The 24,351-nt window shown below is 39.7% G+C and overlaps 1 protein-coding gene across 15 annotated transcripts in view; it reads right to left on the bottom strand.

Annotated features, from left to right (window-relative positions):
• The window catches only part of PTPRS (protein tyrosine phosphatase receptor type S), a 752,553-nt gene that overhangs the window by 288,721 nt on the left and 439,481 nt on the right, over window positions 1-24,351 (bottom strand). For 9 of the 15 annotated variants that reach the window (XM_063914875.1, XM_063914874.1, XM_063914878.1 and 6 more), the window contains 2 exons: window positions 6,320-6,907; window positions 5,642-5,739 (listed from right to left, as the gene is read on the bottom strand). In XM_063914875.1, coding sequence (XP_063770945.1) covers window positions 5,642-5,739; window positions 6,320-6,907 — 686 coding nt within the window. The remainder of the gene's footprint in view (window positions 1-5,641; window positions 5,740-6,319; window positions 6,908-24,351) is intronic. The other 6 variants (XM_063914884.1, XM_063914885.1, XM_063914886.1 and 3 more) reach the window with 3 other exon arrangements.

Raw genomic sequence — 24,351 nt, 5'->3', positions numbered from 1 at the left:
TGGCACTCTGCAGGAGCGTCCGTCCGTCGTCTGAAATTGGTAAACCAGACGTGAAAAATCGGTAGGGGGGCTGCAATTCTAAATCTTGTATCCTTGTGCAATTAGATTTCTGACCCAGGCGTCCCCGCAATTCAGACTCCAGACTGGGCTGAAATCCATGAGACGCTCTCCCACTCTGGGATTCCCCATCTTGCTGTGGTCTTTGCAGCAGGTTTAGGGTCCTGCTGGGAGGTAACTGCTGCTGCTGGGCGACCATGACCTCTGGTCACTCTGGCTGCATTAGACGCTCCTCTGGTGCGGCCTTTGTATCTGGTAGGAGGATGAAAGGAGTGAAAGGAAGGCCCCATATAGGTACCTCTTTGTGGAGGTGCTGCGGAGGGAAGATTACACGTAGCCTGTGATATCCATTTTTCCAGATCTTGTCTGAACAATGCCTCACCGCCATATGGTAGGGCTTCCAGTCCTCGCTTGGACTCTGTGTCAGCTAGCCACTGGCAAAGCCATAAAGCTTTATGAGCAGAAATAGCCATAGCGGAATTCTAGAAATAAGCAGCCCAACCTTGCATGAAGCTTCACAGAGGAATACAGCCGACTCTTGAATATAAGAAAAGAACACTCTGCGCAATTTAAGAACCTTCCAGACTCCAAATAAAGTGAATTCACATGTATACATAAAAACACCTTTTTATTCCGGATTAGATTAATCACATAAATCTCTAATTAGTAGATGGAACCACATAAAATTCTTAATCTAATAAAAAAGCTATCATATGCATATATAAATTTAACAACTCTAATTAATTCTTATTTTCAAAAGCCGGCTTTCTATATGCACCTAAAATAAAATATGGATCAGCTCTCATGCGTATATAATAACCACAATATGTGCAATAGGGGATATACTTATTAATTGATGTGCAAATCAGTATTCTCAGATTGTCCACTAACTGCTTGTAGAGAGACGGGATGATCAGATGTAGAAATCACCGCTTGTTGTTACAAAGTCTCAAAACGGCTCCTTGTGTTATTACACTGAACACTCGTTGTTACAAAGTCTCAAGCAATTCCTTTTGCATAGATAGTAGTAACGGTTCCTGATTGCCTAATCAGGCTGGCTAAATGGTAAAAGTTCTCATCCTCCGTCTTACACATAGACGGATCCAGCTGGAGATACACTGCACTGCTGGTCAGGTGCGGCTAGGGAGCTCCGGACGTCTCCGGCCCCCAACGTATGAAATGCCGCTGCAGTCCCAAGTGAAGCCGCTGATGTAATTTCGCTGGCGTCCGGCGTGGTGCAGTGATTCTTAGGTGATAACCGCAATGAATGGTATTATCATCAGATGTCCCTTCTTGAATATGTTCTGCTAATGTTACCAAATCATCCGTGGAGTGGCCATCCTGAATACCCGATACTAGTTTCTGAGCCCAGGCCTCAACGGCTCTGTTTACCCAACAACTAGCTATGACTGGATGCAGCGCAACCCCCGCTGCTGTATAGATAGAAAACTAGAAAATACCCTGAAATCTATCAGATGGCTCTGATGATAGCTCCCAGGATTGGAAGCACAATATGTTTCGATAAGCGAGACACGGATGGGACTACCGCAGTAGGAGGCTCCCACATATGTAAATTCTCCGAAGGAAAAAGGATAAGAATGAATAATTATCTTTGTTACTTGAAATTTCTTATTTGGGTTCTTCCAAGCTTCCGTGAACTGGGAGTCCAGTTCCTGTGCAAAAAGTAAAGTTAGAGAAGATTTTTGAATTGGTACGAAAAACGAAGGCTGAGACGATTATAGATCCACAGCTGGAATCTTGAGGAACTCACGAACAGCCGTAATGAGGGTTTACACCCCCCGGGGGTCATTCTCATCATCTTGTATGAGGTCTTCCTCAGATTCCTGTACAAACTCACCTTCTTCTAGCTGCAGCATATCGGTGACTGAATGGTCCGACTAACACTGATGGAAGCTGTCTGTTCTTTTGCACTTGTTGAGAAATTACAGGAGAAGCCTGTCTAGCCGGTTGCATGGCTGATGCTAACCTCTCCACTGACTTTGCAATTGAGCCCAAACTGGTTCAGGGGCCTGGAGAGCATGCGCTCAAAAATCATCTCTATCCTTTGTGGCTGCAGTTCAGTAGATAAACGTATTTAACCAACCTGGGGTCATGTCCTGTACCCCAGATGTAGTTTGTGAAGAAGCTACCTCAGAGCACTGTTCATAACACAGAGATACATCTGTAAAGGACTGTGTAAATTTGATAGAACTTTTACATATATAGACATTTTGAGAAGACTTAGATGCTGTGCCTTTTCCAGTCTTTCTCACAGAACATACAGACACACAGATGAATAGAGATTAATATATACTGTAGATGTATTCAGTATATGCACAAAAAATTCTCAACCCTGTCACAGGGAGGGAGACATAAAGCTGAAGAACTCCCCCTTAATTTAATTTAGCAGTTAACTATGCTGTAGTAGAATTTTCACAGAGTGGAGTAATTCATGTGTGTCCCTTTCAATCTAGCCCCCACCATAATCGGAATCCGTTAGGTGATCAGGACTGTAGACAAGTGTCAGCAGCAGCAGAGCCAGTGCATGTGAGGAAGTTCATGGTGCAGCATATATCTCCACCAATCTCCCCCACCTCCCCAGGGTCAGCAGCGGCCAGAGCAGGAAGGGTGAGCGGGTAGAATAAGAAACTCCTTCCGTATACTGGCACTGACAGCTTCCCCTGTTTACCAGCGGCGTGCGGCAACAGCGTGCACCCACTGGACAGTCTGTGAGAGAGAACGGGTGGGAGCGGTGTGCAGTGTCTTAATGCTGAACCCGCGCAAAATAAACTGTACCAGCAGCCTGTTTATGTTTGTCACCACCACAGTAGTAGTGCAGTGGTTTAACTAACGCTGGGTCACCCTACTGAAAAGGCTCCCTGGTTACACTCACCATGCTATCTTCAGCCAGCTAGCCGAAGCTTGGCTGCAGGGACTGAAGACCACAGCTGCATGCTGCTGTGTTGAGGTGCGCTAGGACACAGGTCCCGGCAGCCAGGGACCTGGGCGCAGACCTTAAAAGGTTGGAATGGGTCCCCCGGTAGCTCCCACGGAACAGGGAGCCAGGAGCCAACTGGCTGCCTGAAAAAAACCAAAAACATCTAAATAAATAAAATAATAAAAAAAATCTCTGGAGCCCTCCGAGTAGTGTCGGCTCTGAGGGTACTTTTTTCTAAACTGAGCTTCGGGGAGGGGCATAGAGGGGAGGAGCCACACACACTCATATAAATGTCTTAAAGTGCACCGGCTTCAAGGACCCCATCTATACACCTATGTAATCTGGATCCCAGTGTCCGCCTACGGATGATAAAGAAATGATTTTAATATTATACCTCCCTCTATCCTCCTGACTCTCTATATATTTTCTACACTCACTCTATCTAGCTATTACTGCCTGAGTGAGTGTTTTGTGCGTTTGTGAGTTTAGCTCTAGTCCTATATGATCTGAATGATGACTGGCAAGGGACCTCACTAAGCTCCTGGACACATCTAGAAGCAATCCCAGACATCATCTCGAGCTAAGAAACGTCCGATACCACAGATTCTTCATTTGGATTAATCAGAAGAGGAACTACTATCCCAAGATGAAGTAGATTAGGAGGATCGTGAGTTGAGCGAGATCACTGACAATGAGAAAATAAATTCTCCAGAATCTTCTTAGGGAGTTGAACCCCTTATTTTTGCATTTTGACAGGTCTTAAACATTTATAAGAATGTGTCACCGGACTCGCCGGACATGGCTTTATTTGGCGATCATCGGTCATTTATCCCTATTCCAAAAAGCTTGACAATCAACTATCCGATGCTTGGAAGAACCCAGACAAGCGTTTTCAGATGCCAAAAAGGTTTCTGATTAATTACCATTTTCCAATTCTATGACAGTGACACACACTTTTTATTTACATTTTGTGTCATATTCGCATCACAGATGCAGCAAAACACCATTCAAAGTGTACTAGACACATTGGGCTGCAACATTAACATCACAGGAATTAACTTTAAGCACGTAAGAAGCAGCAGATGAAGCACAGCAGAAATTGGTGTTAGAAAAAGCCTTGGCTGCTGCATTGTAGTACTTTGTAAACAGATTCAGACTGATTAGCAAAAACACATTTTACACATCGAATTGATCAATGTAATCTATCAAAGTCATTTTGCTTCCAGTTGTTTCTTTTATGTGTATAAGACACACATTTAGAGCAAGAAAGGTACTCCGCAAAGTCCAAGTTGCAGGCACCTAGGACCTTATTCAGTAAGGATTGCTAAATTTGTGATTCGCAATCCGTCCGATCAAATGGCTGTACATGAGCAGTGTTCGCATTTTGCCCACGCAATTAAAAATAGCAACAGAAATTGTGTACACATCGTGATCGCAATGCATACGCTGTTTGACTGACAGGAAGCCAGTGTTTCTGGGCAAAAACCTGCCATTTTCTGGGTGTGTCTGAAAAAACGCAGGCGTGCCCAGGCATTTTTAATGCGGGACTCTGACGTCAGCGATGAATACTTCCAGACCTTTGTGTCGCAAGAATTGTGGATGACCTTGCCAGATCCAGATAGGAAAAATCTCTGATGTTCCGAGAATTGCGTATGGTTTTGCGATCAGACCACATATTGCGATGCATTCGCAATTTGTGCAATGGGCAACTTTTCTCTATTTATGGGCAGCAACTATTTGATCACAGCAACTGCTTTTTAGCAGAAATTGTAATCCTTACTGATTAAGGTTCTTGGTACGCTGAAAATGGTTATTTGGTGCTACTGAAGCACCAGTGTATGATACACATCTGTATTCCCTAGAGATCAATTCAACAATTGTATTCCTTTTGTAGCAATCCTACAAAATGCTAATTTGTTAAGTATAAAAGCTGCTGGTTTCTCATAAACAGTTTATTGCCATGGAATTTGTATCCTCTCATGATGCTCAGTTATTAATGATGGCCTACCCTAGGCTAATTCAAGTGTGTTATTCTCTATATTTTTGTGCGATGAACAGGACAGTGCCTATGGGAATATTCTAAATTTATAAAACTATCATGCATGCTTCCCTTCATGGGTTCTCTTTCCAATAACCTTTTCTGTCATTTGATCTGAATGTTCAATCTTAAATGGAAATACACTAATAAAAAGTGAGACTTCTAACTTCTAATATTTTTTTTAAATAATTTAATACACTTTAATTGCAAAAAAAGTGGACACCAATTAATGATGTGATAACTGATTGAACTAGGATTTATTTAGAAGTATTCTAATAAAAGAGGTGAATACTTATGTTATCTACTATTGTCCATTTTTATAATTTACCAGAAAAGATTTTTTTTTTTTTGCAGGATATTTTTTGCTGAACAGCAGTAAAAATTCCAGAATTCATCCATTGTGGTTCAAGGAAAGTGTCAATATGGTTGAATACTTCTTAGCCACTATTATGAAACCTTTGTTTGTTTTTTTAGCTAATTCAACAAAGTATCGTCTCATTATACGCAAAAAATTAAATGGTGAAAAAAGAAGATATATGCAGTACCTTTGACTGAAAATGGTGCTAAGTGTTACTATAAAAAAATATAATTAAACATATTCCTCCTACCTTATAAGGCACTATTGAGTTGTAGTTTTCTGGAAATTCCCAACTCAGAAGAACTGACGTCTTTGTGACCATCTTGACCTTGAAATTTTTTGGTAATACTGGAAAACAGCAAAGAAAAGAGAGGAGAAGACCAAAAAGCTAAATTATTCAAGTACAAAATTTATTTTTAGAATCAAGTGTTTTCAATTGGAGTGTATGAGAAGATTATAAGTAAAATGAGATCTGTGTGCTTGTTTACATCGCAGCAATTACTCTCTCAGACCCCAAACTTTGCTTTATGACTCCAAAACTGGAAATGCAATTATGGCACAGTAAAATGCATAAAGACACAATGGAGAAAGACTGAAATATCAAAGCATGAATGATGAAAAGAAGCATTTTCCAAAGCAGACGCTGAAAGGAAGATGATGCAGAAAGCTTTCCCACCTGTGATGTCATTGGTGAACCCAGAAATTCATGAGAAGTGTCTTAACTAAACTTTAAGAAGGGAAAAAACACTTACCTGAAAATATCTTCAGATTCACTCAATTATTAGTAAAACAAATGAAATAAGGATAGACTGTACCATCCCATTTATTATAGTCACACTAAATCTGAAGTATTCAGGAGATGCTGTTTAGCGGCTTGCTTTCAAGAACCAAAAGAAAATGCCAAGAAATGAAGACTGATAAAGCCTACCTTGATTTAGGAGATAAGTGCGGTACTGAACACTTGGACTGTAAGGCCCAGGACCTTTACTGGTGTGTGCACGTATTTTGACTTCATAAACAGTGTTAGGCTTCAGGTTGCTCAGCAAGCAAGAACTTTCAGAAGATGGTAGGTCTATTTCCAGCATATTTTCTGGAGAGTCGGCTACCCAATATACTACTGTATACTTGGTGATCATACCATTCTGTTCAGCCAGAACAGGAGGCAACCAGGTTAGCTGGATAGACACAGAAGTGATATTGCCAGGGTCAGCTAATTGAGGGTAACCTTTAGGTGCTTCCTCTGGTATGATGAACTCTTCAACAGCTTCCTCACTGAAGCCCGCCCGGCTTTTGACCGCCATTCTAAAAATGTACTTTGCACCCTTGTGGATATTGGTGGCTGTAAATTTCTTTTCTTGAGCTCCAAACTCTAAAGTTGAAAGAACTTTAGCATCAAGACGCCCAAACTGTAGGCGGTAACCTAGGACGTGTCCAACTGACTTACTTGGTGGTTCCCATTGTAAAAGTAGGCTGTTCTCTGATGTCTGATGCACAGAAAGGTCAGGTTTTCCTGAAACTACAAGAGAAAGAAAACTCCTGAATGGCTATACATAACATTTCATCATATAAGGTTAAACAAATTATTCTACATGTATTAAAACAGGAAAATGCATTTGACTAATTTTTAGGCTAGCTGCTCATTAAAACTCAGTTATGTACCACAGGAAAAGAAAACCTTAAATATCATTGTCAAACATTATTAGTCCATGTTTGAGAATGTTCAATATTTATTTTGTTTGCTCACTACTAAGCTCATTTGTCTTGGTAAATATTAGGCTACAGAGTTACGGTCTGATTGTAATTTTACTCATACAACTACATAATTCTTTTGAGCTTGTACAATAAAAAAAAAAAAAAATTAATACATTTAAAAACAACAACAACAACTGATTGCATTTCCCTTACTCTGGAGACATGATACACTTTATTTTAGTCAAATCAAATCACAGTATAAGATAACTCCTACAGCATGTGTTTGTAGATTTGCATCTGGCCTCCTATGGATAGTTATAGTAAATGTAAGCAGTATGCAAACATGTTGGCATTTTTGAATCAAGAACCGCAATAAACTAAACAATAATATTCAATATTATAAGCACTTTATGGGAGTTCTTCATTTGATATATTTGACAAAAAAAAAATGTTATTTCACACAGTACTAAATAGATTACTATAAAGGTAATATCACTATACAGACTAAAATGTACACATGCACAGAGGCGTCCTCATGGGCAAAAAAAGGGGCATGGCCTAAGTCGGAGGGGCATGACCTCGCGGGGGAACCCGGTGAAATCACTCCGGGGCAGCCCAGCAACAACTGAAGAAGCTGGGCTGCCGCCAGAGACCAGTAAATGTGGAGTGTCAGCACCTGTATCACAGGAGCCGAGTGCTGCAAGCGACTGTCACCACTGCAGCACCCGACTCCTGTGAGTATAAGAGGCAGGGCATTTTGGTGTCACCCCCTCAAGGGTGACAACTGGTTGCGGGCCGCACCCCCGTTCTGACGCCACTGTGCATACATCACAGACTACTTCTCAATACTATATATATATATATATATATATATATATATATATAGTATTATATATAGTATAGCGAGAGAGAGAGAGAGAGAGAGAGAGAGAGAGAGATGGCCCTTTTGACAGACTGCACCCCCATTAGGGCTGCTTCCATAAATTTCCCAAACTGGTTCTCCATCCCAATCTGCCCCCAATAGTGACGGTTGGTGGGACCGTGCCCCCTCCCTGTCTTGCTGTGCCCCCTTTATGGGGGCACTTTCTTGGCACTCCAGCACCCTGCCCACATCCAAGCGGGAACACTAATAGCTAGGATCTGACTGGTTGCTGTGGGAAACATAGCTGCTTATATAAACCCACAAATTTGTAAATATACAGTAGCCCTTACCCTCTTATAGTCCAAATCTGAAACAACTACATACATATCTAATTACCATAATCCTAAAACCTATCCGAGTCCTAAGAGATGTCAAACGCCTTTTTTGATGCAAATTCTGAAACTGCAAACAATTACAGAATACAGATGAAGCCATGGTCATCTTTCAGCGATGCGGCATGCTGCATTGAGCGCCAGGCTGTGCTATTCACAGTAGGCGATCACTACAATAATTCCACTAGGAATTTATTAAGTGATAGCCGGCAATGAATAGTTGCAGCCCGGCATTCCATACAGCAAGCCATGTTGCAGCAAAGATAAGCATGGTAATATGTAAAGTTTTTGTGTGAGACCCATTAAGGTGATATTTTTTCTGGCCCTAATAATAAATTAAAGCTAACCCAAATGCAACCGCATCACTGCAAATACAATGGTAATCCATAAAATAAAGACTGTTTGCACATTCTTACCACTCAGGTCATTCGCCCTCCCCAATTAATGATTTGGAAGTCTGCCTGTTTTGTAAGTGCTCTGTGAGTGGCGTGCCGGTATGGTTGTGTTTGGCGCTGTAGTGTGTTCTAGCTTATAATACAGGCATGTCCAAACTGCGGCCCTCCAGCTGTTGTGAAACTACATGATATCCCAGCATGCCCTGACACAGTTTTGCTGTCAGAGAATGCTAAAGATGTATCAGGGCATGCTGGGATGTGTAGTTTCTCAACAGCTGGAGGGCCGCAGTTTGGACATGCCTGTTATAATAGGTCTGTGTTTCTTGTTAGAAAGAACCCTAAAATACAAAAACCCTCCAACTGTGAAGTGAGGAGTGTTATTCATTTCTGGACTCTGCAGAAAGTGAGACCTGGCGAAATTTATCCTCAATTTAAGTAGATGTACGCTAATGTTAGAAAGTGTTGAGAATGTTCAATAATGGATCGACCCTAAGATCAAAAGGTTCATCAAAGTAAAACATTATGGAAGTGACGATGAGTTGAAACTTAGTACACAACTAGTTCAAAGTACTGATGGGAAAAGAGTTCAACAAGGGGATTCTTAGGGGCAGATGTACTAAACCTTGGAAATGTATAAAGTGGTGAGAGATATTGTACCAGCCAATCAGCTCCTGTCATTCCACAAACACAGTCTGTAACACGGCAGATATGAGAAGATTTGCTGGTAATTAGTTTCTCTCCACTTTATCACTCTGCAAGGCTTAATACTTCTGCCCCTAAAGCTCATGATCAGATATAAAAAATGCTTAAATATAAAAGATGATTATGTGGAAAAACAGAATACGGTAATCCTGGCCTAATTTAGAGATGCTTCGTCTCTGGCCTCTCCACTCCCAGAAAACAGGGGCCACACACCACTCAATTTCAGGAATGCTGACCAGCTTCACCCACCCCTGTCCCAAATGGCTGCAGCCCCCCTCACAATCCCAACAGTTGGCATGCCGACTAACAGGAACTATTCCCACAACACCCACAGAGTGGAAACAGAACCTGTGCCTCACTATTAGGGTTGTGCATAAACCATCAGGTTTAGGTACATGTCTGAATCAGGGCCTCTGTGATTAAAAATAAAAAAAGAACACTTTTTTATTTTTTTATTTTACAAGTATATGTCCTTTTCTGGATTACTCTCATATTTTGTTCCATTTAATAATTTTTAATAAGCAGCATTTCAATCTATAATAACTTTTTATTGAACTGAACTGATGTGTCTGTGGTCTTTTCTATAAACACTTGGATAGTAATTGACCTGATATTGCAGTGTGTGGCCATAAATTGACAACAATGCTTAATCATAGCTTAATCAATGCTTAATACTGAACTCCTTAGCCACGGCATAACATCTGTTTGGAAGGTGGCCACTATCGTCTAACAAAAGTAAACAGGCTGCAATGAATGTTTAAGTAATCCAGCCACTTGACTCAAAAGTAAAATCAACAAATCTGATTCCGCCCAGATACTTATTATTGAGCCCTTTTGACAGCTAGAGCGATGCCCTGTGTGGCCCCCAAGGTTTTTCAGGTTGATTAATACTGAATAAAAGTATATATCCAATAATCTAAAATATATAATATTCCAAATACCACATTTTTTGTGGGCGACTGAATGTGGCACATTTGCTTTCTGATGGTTCAATGTACATACACTTTGTTTAAATGCACAAAATTATAAAAAAATAATAATACATTGATAAAATTATCTTCAGGCTGCGTGAATAAGGTGTATATGAAACATAAATAAATTTTGTGTTATGTACAGTATGTAAATTGTTTTATTCACAAAAAGTATTACAAATATTGTATTAAATTACCTTCAGGTGTATATGAAACATAAATGAATTGGGTCCCATCCCCAACACAATATGCTATGCATATATTCCAAAATACGGAAAAATCCGTTATCCAAAATACTTCTGGTCCCAAATATTTTGGATATGGGAGACTCAAACTGTCTATCTATATATCTGAAGTCTCAAGGCCCATACACACTTGACGATAAAATGAGCGACGTCGTTCATTTCAACCCTCATCAACGACGTCGCTCATTATATCGTCAAGTGTGTATGCATCCGACGACCACCGATGCGCGGCCCCGCGGGACGTTAACGACCCTCGCTAATCTGTGGAACATGTATGCTCAATTTCCACTATGGTCGTTACCGACCAGAGACGTCGTTGAATGTGTATGGTGTGAACGACCAAGCCACTGTTCACCAGCCCTGTTCCTAGCTCATTATTTTAATAAACTGTTCAGCTTGGATGCTTCAACAATAAATGGTCTTTGGTCGTTGGTCTTTGGTCGTTGGTCTTTGGTCGTTGGTCGTTGGTCTTTGGTATAGTGTATGCTCATGTCGTTTGCTCAGCTGTTCAAGGGAAGTTCAAGGGAAGTCGTTAACGACGGTCGTTAACGATGTGTGCATCGTCAAGTGTGTATGGGCCTTTAGTGTAACACATATTGAACAGTAGCTAATATAAAAGCTACAGTATAACAATGTTACACTGGCTCTATCAGTGCTGACAGATTCTTCCCACCAGTCCAGTTTTAAACCTAAAAATATCAGTTTCTCATTGACAGTCAGGATCCAGTTGCCACTTCAACGCTGACAACGCCACCACAATTAGTCTCCCTCAGAAACCAGTCTTGCAGATTTTTGAATGGAGCCTTGTGATGCTTCAAACAAAAATCAGTGAGTCTTGAAGCACCATAAGTGCAGCATATAGCTGTACTTACTCGCAGCTAATAGGAGTGACCCCTTTAATTTAGACGGTTGTCTTTAAACTTTGGCACAATACAACATTGGTCCACCACAAATGGTATGTTAGAAGAGGTTATTTATGAATATATTCGCTACAGATAAATGTATCCTGTAAGTTGTGTTGCTGGGTGTCTCAATACTCAGTTTAAAAACTGTTCACTCACATTATCTAAATTGCAGTTTTTATTTTTCAACTGCACAACTGCTTAACACAGCAAGATGTAAACATATATAATAGGTGATGTGTAGCTGCAGGTTGCATACTGCACTTCTAGGAATATGCGGCGGGATGTAATGGCGTCTAAGTTTGCCGGAGGTGCGGGATGCCAACCGAACTCAAGAGGTTTTTTGAAAGTGGCAGTCATTTACAAGATAAAACTATGCCTGTAAATGATAGCCACATAAAAAAAAAAATGCCACACCTCCAGCAGAATCAGACGCCATTACATCCCGCCGATGATTCCTGACAGAGGTGTAAGAAATCACATAATTCCTTTGTTTACTAAATGAACTCCTATGTTTTTTAAGTGTTGCTCAAAAGAAAACAAATTAGTTTGTTTGTTTGTTAAACAGAAATAAATGTTGTTCAGGGGCAAATGCAGGACTTATGTCGGAGGTGTTTGTGTTGGTGTGTATAAAAAAAAACCCAGAGATATAGTGAGAGAAACTGATATAGACAGATATATAGAAATTTCAAATCACACCCACCCATTTAGAAATGTTAAGTTTCAGCATCGACAGGTGCCTGGTTCCCAATCAGTTATGCCCCTTTGGCCACAACAGGACATACAATAGACATGTAGGGGACTCAGCATTGCCCGTACAAGTGAGTGCTCACCCCCATAGCATCCACAGTGCAAAGACACACGGTTTCAAAATCAACTTGTGTTAATTTCCGTATCTACCGTATTGTGTACATGTATTAGTCTCCACTATATACTCCATACAGGGGACAATCACTACAAATTGTGTCAAGATTTACCCTCATGAAATAATAAACTCAGAGAAAAAAAACTTGAATGTAAAAGTTAATTTTAATTTTTTTTATTTTTTATTTCTGGATCCATGGAAATAAACAAGATAACAATTCTAAGCAGTGTTTAGAAAAGATGACAAAATGTAATTTGAAGTTTACAATCTGCTTCTGAAATTAAATTGTAAAAAACATTTTTACAAATACATTAACTGCCCTAATATTTCCACTAGATCTGCAAAAAAAAAAAAAAATTAATAGAGTCCGTGCCCTTATTGTAACGAGTAAAGCTTACCTTAACTGATGGCAACTGCCATTAGGCTAATACTCATTTGTTTCTAGATCATCCTGCTCCTGATTAAATTATGGGGTGTGCGAGTGTTGTTAGGGGAGACAAAACAGTTTGTTGGATACAGCACTTTGAAAGAGAGTTTGGTTGCCAGAATAAAAGAATACATTTTACATCAAAGAATCTAGAGAGAAGCATTCATCATAAGCTGCAAATAGTCATTGACAGGTGCATGACTGAATACATAAGCATAAAAGCTGGATGAGAAACGGACTATTAGTGAAAAAGTAAATGGGACTGTACTTTTACAGCCCCAAGGTGATGCAGTGCATGTATGCATCTGCATGTTATGTTCCTCTGATGAAAGAGGAACATAACTCAGACTGAATTGTGTAATATTGGTGCATTCTTTTAAAAGCAATGAAATCTGTAAGCAAACAGATTGAAAATATCTAAAATTGACTGAAAATTCAGCTGTAACCATAGTAAGCTAATACGTTATTGGCTTCCCTGTAATATACAAAAAGTTCAACTACACACATACAGATGTATCCACGCTCATCCAGCCTGCGGCATGGCCGCACGGGCACACACGGCACACCTAGGCACACGTGCATCTTTCATCGCTGAGCTGCGCCTTACTATGCAGCCCATTTACTCATATGGGTGTGTGTACTAGTCGCAGGCACACTTGCAGCGAATACGGCAAGTTACAGGCTAGATGAGCATGGTTACATCTGTAAGACATTCCTTTTATTTACTATTTTACTTCACTATTGCTTGGAACAAAATATATACATGAGGGCATATTCAATCATTCTGTTTACCGAGCAGGGAAAGCTGTGAGTTTAGCCTTTAACCTGCATGGAAAGCCCACTTACTCCACGTAAAATGCAGTAACGAATGGGGTTCCATGCAAGTTAAATGCAGAGGGTGCATTTTAACCCAGATTTTTCCTCATAGCTCTTGAGACTGCAAGGAAAAATATTAAGGATAGACGTGCAAGGTTCCTGCAGCTAACTGAATCGGGCACCACCAACAACTATCTGTTGGGTACACCCTGCGGCTAATTGGATAAGCCCCACAGACATGCATATTTATTGGGCAGTAACACGGAAAGATCCAAAAGGAGGAATAAACACATTGGCAGTATTTGTGTGACTTCACCAGACTATACAACACAAGGACAACTGCATTGGGACTCATCTATCCATCACCTTGAAGTTTTCCAGAGAGCCCAAGTAACCGATGGTTAAGGGTTCTCGATGCATACCACTCAGGTATAAACTTTGTCAATTCCCACGAGGGATTGATATCAGTTTACACTGTGCTTCCATTGGTTAACGGTAATTTGTATTTTTACATAATTTGCTTCATAAATTAACCTTTTTGTTTGAAATTTGTCACCGTTTATAAGTCAACAATTTGGGATAATTTCATAGAAAGTGCATCAAAAATTGGGGTACAGTATTTTATGAATTTCTAACTTTCCCCTACAAGGGATGCGATGTTCCTTATTACTGCCTAGTTTAGATGTATGCTTGAATATTATTTTGCAAATATGGCCATGCTAGAATTTAATTTAATTAAAAAATCCCATATTTATCTACCAACCATCCCTAGTCTATTTCAGTGTTCAGCGCCCAAAGGACCACCAACCCACCTGTTTTCTTACTGTTGATTTCTGGGTCCTTGTTGGTGATTGGAACAGAGTACCCTTAGGTTGCTTTTTTATATACTTGTTGTGCCCAGAACATTTAATATATACCTAACCAAACTTATTTATTGTTAGTTTAAACATATACATGTCTTATCCATGCTGCATAAACAATAAAACCTTGGATATCTTCATCTGTAAATTATGTCCTGAATAAACAGTGACATGGTCTTCATTATGGGGGGGATTCCGAGTTGATTGCTCGCTAGCTGCTTTTAGCAGCATTGCACACGATAAGCCGCCGCCCTCTGGGAGTGTATCTTAACAGAATTGCGAACGAAAGATTAGCAGAATTGCGAATAGAAATTTCTTAGCAGTTTCTGAGTAGCTCCAGACCTACTCACAGATTGCGATCAGCTCAGCCCGTTTCGTTCCTGGTTTGACGTCACACACATGCCCAGCGTTCGGCCAGCCACTCGCCCGTTTCTCCAGACACTCCCGCGTTTTTCCCCTGACACGCCTGCGTTTTTCCGCACACTCCCAGAAAACGGTCAGTTTCCGCCCAGAAACACCCACTTCCTGTCAATCATACTCCGATCACTACAATGATGAAAAATCTTCGTTCGGACGTGAGTAAATCTACTAAGCTTTGTGTTAAAATACTAACCGCATGCACACTGCGAACCATGCGCATTATTGCCTTAATCGCTCCTATGCTAAAATCGGCAACGAGCGAACAACTCGGAATGACCCCCTATATTCTTTTTCAGATTAATATTGATTTTGTGGGTAAAACTATAATTGGGGAGAAGTTTATGCATAGTCCAGAATGGTGTTCTGTTGACAAATAGTAACTTATGTTCCTTTAATGTCACTTTTTGCATGCAATTCTTTGTGCTCCATCTCTAAGATATTTGCATTTTACACACTCCTGCCACAGATCCCTATTTTATTGGCCTCATCTCCCCCACCTGTGTGAGACAGGTTATTTCTGACGAGTGGCAGAATACGCATTAAGTGCAATCAAGGAACCCTCTATTAATGAGAGCAATATTAACACATACAGCGAAGTCAGTGGCAAATGCAGGATTTGTAGAGGCGGGTTTCCAAATGCAATTCACAATCTACCACCCTGTGGAACACTGGAGCAAGTGTGGAAGACTTGTGGAGCAATCGAATAACCTAGTACAGACCCTGGTCTTTTTGTACATTGGATAGTGTATGGAATTTAATATTAATAATTAACACTATAGATGGTCTATCATATAGTACATATTCAACTAATATAAATAACATAAAGGGTCAGAAGGAGGTTAAATATCCCATAATAAATAAATACATACAAAAACATAAAAGAACCAGCAGGAGACAGAATTGAACTTTCTAAGCACACATTCTCCCGCTTCGTGGTAAGGTGTCTGTCTCTTCTTCCTGGCAGCTATTCCAGTGCAATGATTGAGTCCTCAGATCCACACACAGAGCAAACCTGGCAGAAGAAGCTGCTACCACTGGGTATGTGCAGCAGCTCTGCTCTGTCCCTTTAACTGCATGTTGTGGCGGCAGCTCTAGTAATCGTATTTTATACTGTGGCTATTGTGGTCATAATTTGTGCTGCTGGTCAGGTGGATGGGGGATTCTGGGCAACTGGAAACCCCCCTGTGTTTGCCTATGGATGTTTGGGGATACATTCAACCTCTGTCAACCTTAACGTGCTTTGTAAAATAAAAATTTAAAAACGGTAGCCTTGCTAATAAATTTGAAGGTCAATATTCAAATTGAGCATGCAAATGAAACAAATGTAACATTAGTGATCACTGAAAGTAAAATTCACAAAATATTTACTTAAAAACAGATATAAAGGGGGAAAAACAGAAATAGTACACACTGTCAGATCAATGACCCGTAATCTTAAAAGAAAAACTATTGTTGCAAATTAAACTAGTGTAAATTGTGGTTCTAATGTAGTAATGAATACTCATTCGATCAAGCCGGTAACCAATGTAGAGGTTTAGCGATTATCTATGTGTAAGCAATTTTAAACATACAGTACGCCATCTCAAAAAACAGATTCTAATTAGTAACAACCAGAGTTCAGAACATTACGCAAAACAGTAACATAATATAGAGCAGATATTCAATATGTAACATGTACAGTAGTTCACAAAAAAATTAAACAGTGGCAGAAGCAAGAAGCAAAGTAAAATTTAAGTAAAGCAGTATAATAGTTAAAAGGAAAGAACATTTACCGTATAGACGATTCAGATTTATAAGCCTGTGTGAAGAAAAAAAAAAATCTATATTCACTGTAGCGAACAAAATTGGCTGTGACTTTGATGAAACACTGGGAATTGGAGAATCAGAATGGACTGTAATTTTCTTCTACAAAAAGCTTCCATAGGAGGTACTGTACATGCTTGATCTTATGAATCTGCATTATTACACTTGAACCACAGTATTAAATTATTGCTAGAGTGATTGCAACAATCGTTTTATTTTCCAATGTATCATTGAAATTAAAGCGTTTCCTTAATCTGTTTGCAACCCAAGCTACTGTGAATTTGACGGTGAAGATTATAAACTTACATTTGTCTCATTTGCATATACAATTTACTAATATTTGCCATCTTTAACAAGTTTTGTCCAAGCCAGTCTTGTGGGTTTTTTTTTTTTATTAACCTTTTCTGAGCATAATGTTAGCTCACAAAGGGTATATGTCACTACACTATATTGCTTGCTAATAATAGTGCACCACATTCATGTCTGTATGGTGCACTGACACCATTCTTCGTATACATTTGTCCGAAGATTGCTCCAGGAACCTGTTATGTCATACTATTTGCAGTACAAAACTTTAACAAGATGGCTATTCCGTGGATGCATTAATATTGGATGATTATTAATTACAGGCTACTCAAAGAATGTATCAATTAAATTAAACATGTTGCATATCTGCAACAGTAGAATATACAATAGAAACACATCAGACACTTGTAATGGAATTCAATTCCAAAACAAAAAATAAAATAAACTGTGTGAGATTACATAAAAAAAAAAAAAAAAAAACACACCCTGCTATTCAACTGAAGGAAGAAAATGAGACACAGTGGCTTCTATAGAAATTACTGCGCCTTTTTTTTTTTGCACCACCAGAGCTTTTTTTTTTAAATAGTTACTTTTAGGAAAAATTAGTGGGGCTGTCTCTGGCACCCTTGAAACACCCCCTTAAGTTCTAATTATGCAATTGAAAGTTTCCATTTAGCTTACTTAGCATGTAATTACTCAGCTTCCAAAAAGGTGTCTTCGCCTCCAGCATCAGCAGTGAGTGTAAAAGTGTGTTTGAGTGTATGTGAACCCCCCAACACCCGTCATCTCCCCTACATCTTCCAGGAGCCCCTTCCACAGTGGGAACATAGAGGGGAAACCATGGGCATTTTTTTTTTTTTAAATTGGATACTGAAAGTATCAGAAGCACACACTTCCACTGTAATCCAAAATTGTGTGCAAGGTGTTTTTTCAAAGGAGGACTCATGGCCAAATGAATTCCCACCTTGGGGGGTACTCTGCAAAAAACGTCACACCCATCGCACGCAATTTTGGTGCCAGAGCAAGTCACACTGATTTTTTTCTAAAAATAATGATTTTAAGAAATATCAGACTTTCTCTCAGGTGCCTCAAAAAAGATGTGTGATTTCTATAGAAATCACAGAGTCTCATTTTCTCTCCTGAATTTGAATTGCAAAGCCCCGTGCTGCTGGGTTTTTAAAATCTCCCACTCTTAATTGAATTTCCCTAATAGCGGCTGATTCTGATTTGGGAGCAAACAAAAAAAGAGCAAGTAACTTGGCAAAAACATATTGCACTGCAGGTGTGGAAGATTTAAAATGTGCAGAGAAATACATTTTCATGGGGCGAGCCCAAACTTAAGGGTAATTCAGAGTTGATCGGGGAAAAACCATGTGCACTGCAGGTGTGGCAGATATAACATGTGCAGAGAGTTAGATTTGGGTGGGTTATTTTGTTTCTGTGCAGGGTAAATACTGGCTGCTTTATTTTTACACTGCAATTTAGATTTCACTTTGAACACACCCCACCCAAATCTAACTCTCTCTGCACGTTATATTTGCCCCTCCTGCAGTGCACATGGTTTTGCCCAACTGCTAACAGATTTGCTGCTGTGATCAACTCTGGATTACCCCCTTCATGCGCCACCCACTGTCACTACTGGATACTGTTTACTCACACTTCTGCTAGTTTCTTTAAGTTTGCTTTGCTTTCTGGCCACAACATTCTATACTTCCCCTTTTCTCTGCATTTAATTTGCACACATACAGAAACACCTAAATATTTTGATCCAATCTGTCTTATTTATTAGAGCAGCTACTATCATCTATAACTACCAAATAAAAAAATAAAAATAAAATAAAAAAAAGAGTCTACAGGTGCATACACACGGACAGATTTTAACTATGAGAGATTTTGACTGAGCGATTTCCCTTGAACTGGCTGTAGGAGATTTTGACTAACTTAACCAGCGATTTTGACTAACTTTACCAGCGATTTTGGCTAACTCATTTAAACAAGGGAATGCTTTTTCTTTTCCAGCAACCTAGCCAAAATTGACTTGCCTGCACAGTCTATTTTTAGCAGCGATAGCGACCTGGCGGGTACGCACATCGCTATAGCTGGCTGTGTACACACAGAGCGATATACTCTAACTTTCTTTGCAATTTTGACTATATAGTCCAAATCTCTCAGCTATATCGCTACGTGTGTATGGACCTTTACTTCACCCTTAGGCAGTGCATCACTAGCTACCACATATGTCCTTCAATCCAAACCTACACAAAGGGAAAACCAAACAGACCCTCTACCAGCAAAAGTGCACTAAAGAAAATCTCTCTTAAGGTCCATACACACAGAGATTCTTTTTTTTTTTGGTAGTTATAGATGTGCAGGCAAGTCAATTTTGGCTAGGTCGCTGGAAAAGAAAAAGCATTCCCTTGCTTAAATGAGTTAGCCAAAATCGCCCGTAGCCAAAATCGCTGGTAAAGTTAGTCAAAATGTCCTACTGCCAGTTCAAGGGAAATCATAATTAAAATCTCTCCCTTAATGCTGTCTCCACTGTAAATTCATGCTTTTATCTTGCAGCAATACTCTGACTTTTAAAGCAAATATAGGTCTCTAACATTGTCACCTCTATGCCACCTTTAGCTTGCTTCTTAATCTTATCACCTTCACCTCCTTCCCCATGATTTGCCACCTACTTAAAAGAAACAGAACACCATGCAACAAGATATTTCCTTATGCAAAATCTTGCACACTCCATCAACCTTCTTAAACAGTCCCCAATCGACAATACAGTAAGTACATTTTCTCCAACAAATGAAGACAAAAAAGTCAAATTCAATTAGCCTCGAAAAAGCATTTGAGGTAAATTGTCGAAAAGGCCTATTCAATTATCTGTGAAAACGGATTTGCTGTAATTTTACCGGGAATTTAAATTTAACAACTCTCAGCAGGTGATAAACTGAGGGAAAATCCCTATTTTAAGTTAAAAATGTAGGGATTTGGTTCTGAACCCCTGGGAGACTCCCCTGAATGATAAGGCACTTTAAGGCTTTTAATTATTTTTAATTGGCCAACAATGACATGTAATTTTTGGGGTGCAAAATGAAATTGGGGTACAAGGTATAGGACAAGTATATTGGGGTGCTTTATGAGATGGGACAAGTGTTTTTAGACTTGTTGGTGGGAGTAATCGGTCTGTTTCCACTTTTGAAAAAAATATTCCCCTAAAATGACTCAAATATATACATCTACTCATTTTAATGTAGCCCAAAGTCAATTTGGGCTACATTAAAACAGCCATTTGACCCAATTTAATTACCAGAAATTTAACCAATAATAATAACCATTAATAAACTGTTATACTGTTATCCAATGTTAGTTTAGCTTTTTTGGGGTACAGGCAGATTTAAAAAAATAAAATAAAAAAATCACTTTTCACTGCCAGCTGCAACAGCTGCGGAAATCTTCTTTACACGGTTTTGCAAATGAATACACGAATCGCGGGAGCACACGTATCCACAAAAAAATAAAATCTTTGCTGCAAAAATAGCAGCAAAAGACCAAATAAATGGTAAATTACTGCAAATTTGAGGCTAACTTACGTTAGCTCAAAGTATCAACACTGATTTCATACTAAAATCTGCCCACTCATCATCACTGTTGTCTCCCAACTTCTCTGCTCCCTCACTCCACTTCTAATATTTTTATCTTTTATTTGAGAAGCGGTTAAAATACCGCTGACAGGATCCCGGCAGTCACAATGCAGACACCGGAATCCCGACTAGTGGTGAAATGCTGTCGCCAGCATACCGCCGCCACAGTCTATTCTCTATTGGTCCACGACACCCATAGAGGGAGAATAGAACCTGTGGCGAGTGCAGCAAGCCACAGTGCCCGCAAGGGGCTTTCTTGCGCTCGCACCGCTGTCAGGATCATAACAACCAGGATCTTATTCGCTGGCATTTCATACCTTCAACCTTTATTTATAGGGTGTCACAAAATGTATGCAGCCTCATACAGAATATACATACAAAACATTTCACTATAACAAGGAGTCACAACCATGGATTTTCTAGAATGTTGTACAAAGGATCACAAACAAATCATGTTAAAATATGTTTATTTAGCAAAAGATAATAATGATGAGCAGACTCCTATCAATATTGGCAAAAACTTCTAAAGGGACAGAATCTAAGGGGGGAATTCAATTGTTTTAACAGCCGCAATAATTAATGGGCGCCCAATGGAGCAATTCCGTTGTTCTGGGTGCTCATTATTGTGCTTGTCGTACCAAAATAGATCCGGTTTAGCTGCTTAAAACTGCTAAACACAGCTTAAAAGTACTGGTTGCAATGAGAAAAGTACTGTTTGGGCACCCAAACAGGACACTTTTCGCACAATTGTGCTTGCCACCTCGGATGGCTGCAAGCAGAAATGACGGCACTTGCACCTGAATGGAGCAATAATTGAACTGCTCCATTGGGCGCCCATTGATTAGCATCACTGGTAAAACAACTGAAACACCCCCTAAGGCAGCAAAAGTGTTTACCAGAGCCTGCTGCAAGGCAGGGTAGACTTGGCTGCTTTGTTGGCCATGTTTCTCTGATCTCATAGAAGGTTATTGATGACAAAGACAGATATAACAATGTAAAATGGAATCAAAATGAATAGTAGTATACATAGGGCCTGATTCATATTTGAAAGGAGTTGCCCAGCTGCGAGGACTTGGCAGTGCAATTCTGTATCATCAAAATGTTAATATAGCAGGAGGAGTTTGTTGAAGATAGATGCCTCCTGATTGCATAAGCAATGATCAGAGTGCTGCAGGTTTAGGCACTAGATGGAGGGTTAGGGTTAGGCTGCAGGGAGGAAAGTTAGGGCTAGGCTGCGGGGAGGGAGGGTTAGATACCATCCTGTCTGAACAGATGCTAAAAAAAAATCTGATCTAAAAAATGACCTAATCTAAACAGCCTACCACCCAGCTAACCTACTCTGATATATATAGGTTGAGTATCCCTTATCCAAAATCCCACATTTTTGGGTCCCCTACTGAGGTAATGACATATGTATTATACATGTTATCTTTAAATATTTATGTTTATAAATATTCTATGTAATATATATAATATTAATGTAATTATCTCAGTAGGGGACCCAAAAACGATGGATTTCGAATTTTGGATATATATATATATATATATATATATATATATATATATATACACATATATACAGGTTGAGTATCCCATATCCAAATATTCCGAAATACGGAATATTCCGAAATACGGACTTTTTTGAGGGAGAGTGAGATAGTGAAACCTTTGTTTTCTGATGGCTCAATGTACACAAACTTTGTTTAATACATAAAGTTATTAAAAATATTGTATTAAATGACCTTCAGGCTGTGTGTATAAGGTGTATGTGAAACATAAATGAATTGTGTGAATGTAGACACACTTTGTTTAATGCACAAAGTTATAAAAAATATTGGCTAAAACTACCTTCAGGCTGTGTGTATAAGGTGTATAAGTAACATAAATGCATTCTGTGCTTAGACTTAGGTCCCATCACCATGATATCTCATTATAGTATGCAATTATTCCAAAATACGGAAAAATCCCATATCCAAAATACCTCTGGTCCCAAGCATTTTGGATAAGGGATACTCAACCTGTATATATATATATACATATATATACATATACAGAGGAAGCTATCAGCGCCAAAGACACAGTATAAGCGAAAAACACACTAGTATGTGGACCCCACAGTCTAGTAACTGATGTCTCCTAATACACACTCCCTTTATATAAAAGGGCATCCGCTCTAACCTTAGATAGACTAAGCACTGGTACAAGTGCTTAAAAATGGAACATGGAAAAGTGGAATAAGGTATTTAGGCGACCAATGGTGTCAGAAATAGTAGGAGACTTAAAAGAATGTAAATATAAAAGTAGTAAAAGATTTATTACAGAACGCAGTACTAAAAAGAGAGTATCACTGGATACAAAATAGGCTGTAAAAGATAACATACACATAAAAACATACTGCAAAAAATTTGGGTTGTGAACTCATCATGAATTAAGACCAAAAGCACACCTGAAACCCATAGTAAGCAGGCAAGAGGAAGTGTGACACAGGGCATTATACCTTAAATACAATACACAAAGGAATGACATAAAATAAGTACCAGAATTAATATTACAGCAGAGTGGGAAGGACAGATAACTTGAGCATGGGTAGGGCAAATCAATGAAAATAGAGGTGGGTAAGGTGGGAATCAATTCAGTACTCATCGATCCTGTATGCAAGATATAGGAGAGCAGACAGAACAGAGTTTCTGAACGGGAGAAAGATTAGGGAACGGAGGACTGGTGACATGGAGTGTGCTAGAGAAGAACAAGAGGAAGTAGGACACTGCCCGTGGGAGCTTACATTATAGGGGAAGGGAAGGGAACAGTTGGACAGTGAACTGGGAAAGAAAAATGGTGCAGGGTTAGATAAGAATAAAGCATTTCTAACTCTTCAACCGGTCTTTCCACATTTGCACATTTCCAGACTCATTTAAAAAAAGCTCTCATCTCAACAATTTTAAAGAAACCATCTATTGACACAGTCTCTCTCTCTTCTCCACATACCACCCTATTCACCACCTTCTTTTTTGTATCCTAACCAATTGTTGTTTTGACACAGTAGATCTCCCTCCCTATCAAAGTCCTACCTATCAAAGTACCTCTTTAGTGTCTCTACCTCTGGCATTTCCTGTCCTCCACTATCACTATATGTCGGGGCCCCAGAATGCACATTCTTGTGCTCTGCTTTTTTCAATATACACATTTCTCTTTGGAAGACTAATGCTCTCATTCAGCATCCAATACCATCTCTATAGTGACGACAACCTAATCTTCCTCTTCTCCCTACAGCTCTCCCTTTCTGTATTATATAAGACTCTGTCTCTCTGCTATCCACCACATAGATAACTCCATATTAACTAAAGAATGCAATGAAAGCTCAACACGTCCAAAATAGAGATTATAGTACTCCCAGAGGGATGCGGTCAACATCCCGCCGGGCGGAATCCCAGTGGTCGAAATACCGACACCGGAATCCCGACCAGCACAATCCCGACATATTCACCCTCCGTGGGTGTCCACGACACCTATAGAGGGTGAATAAATGAGTGTGCCAAGCATAGCGAGGCACTGTGCCCGCAGCGTGGCGAGCACAGCGAGCTCGCAAGGGGCTGCGTTCCGCTCGCTCGGGATTGTGCTGGCCCGGGATTCTGGTGTCGGTATTTCGACCGACGGGATCCCGTCC

Source organism: Pseudophryne corroboree, chromosome 1 (assembly GCF_028390025.1).
Source record: "Pseudophryne corroboree isolate aPseCor3 chromosome 1, aPseCor3.hap2, whole genome shotgun sequence".
Lineage (NCBI taxonomy): Eukaryota > Metazoa > Chordata > Amphibia > Anura > Myobatrachidae > Pseudophryne > Pseudophryne corroboree.
This window is presented reverse-complemented; position numbering and strand designations above follow the sequence as displayed.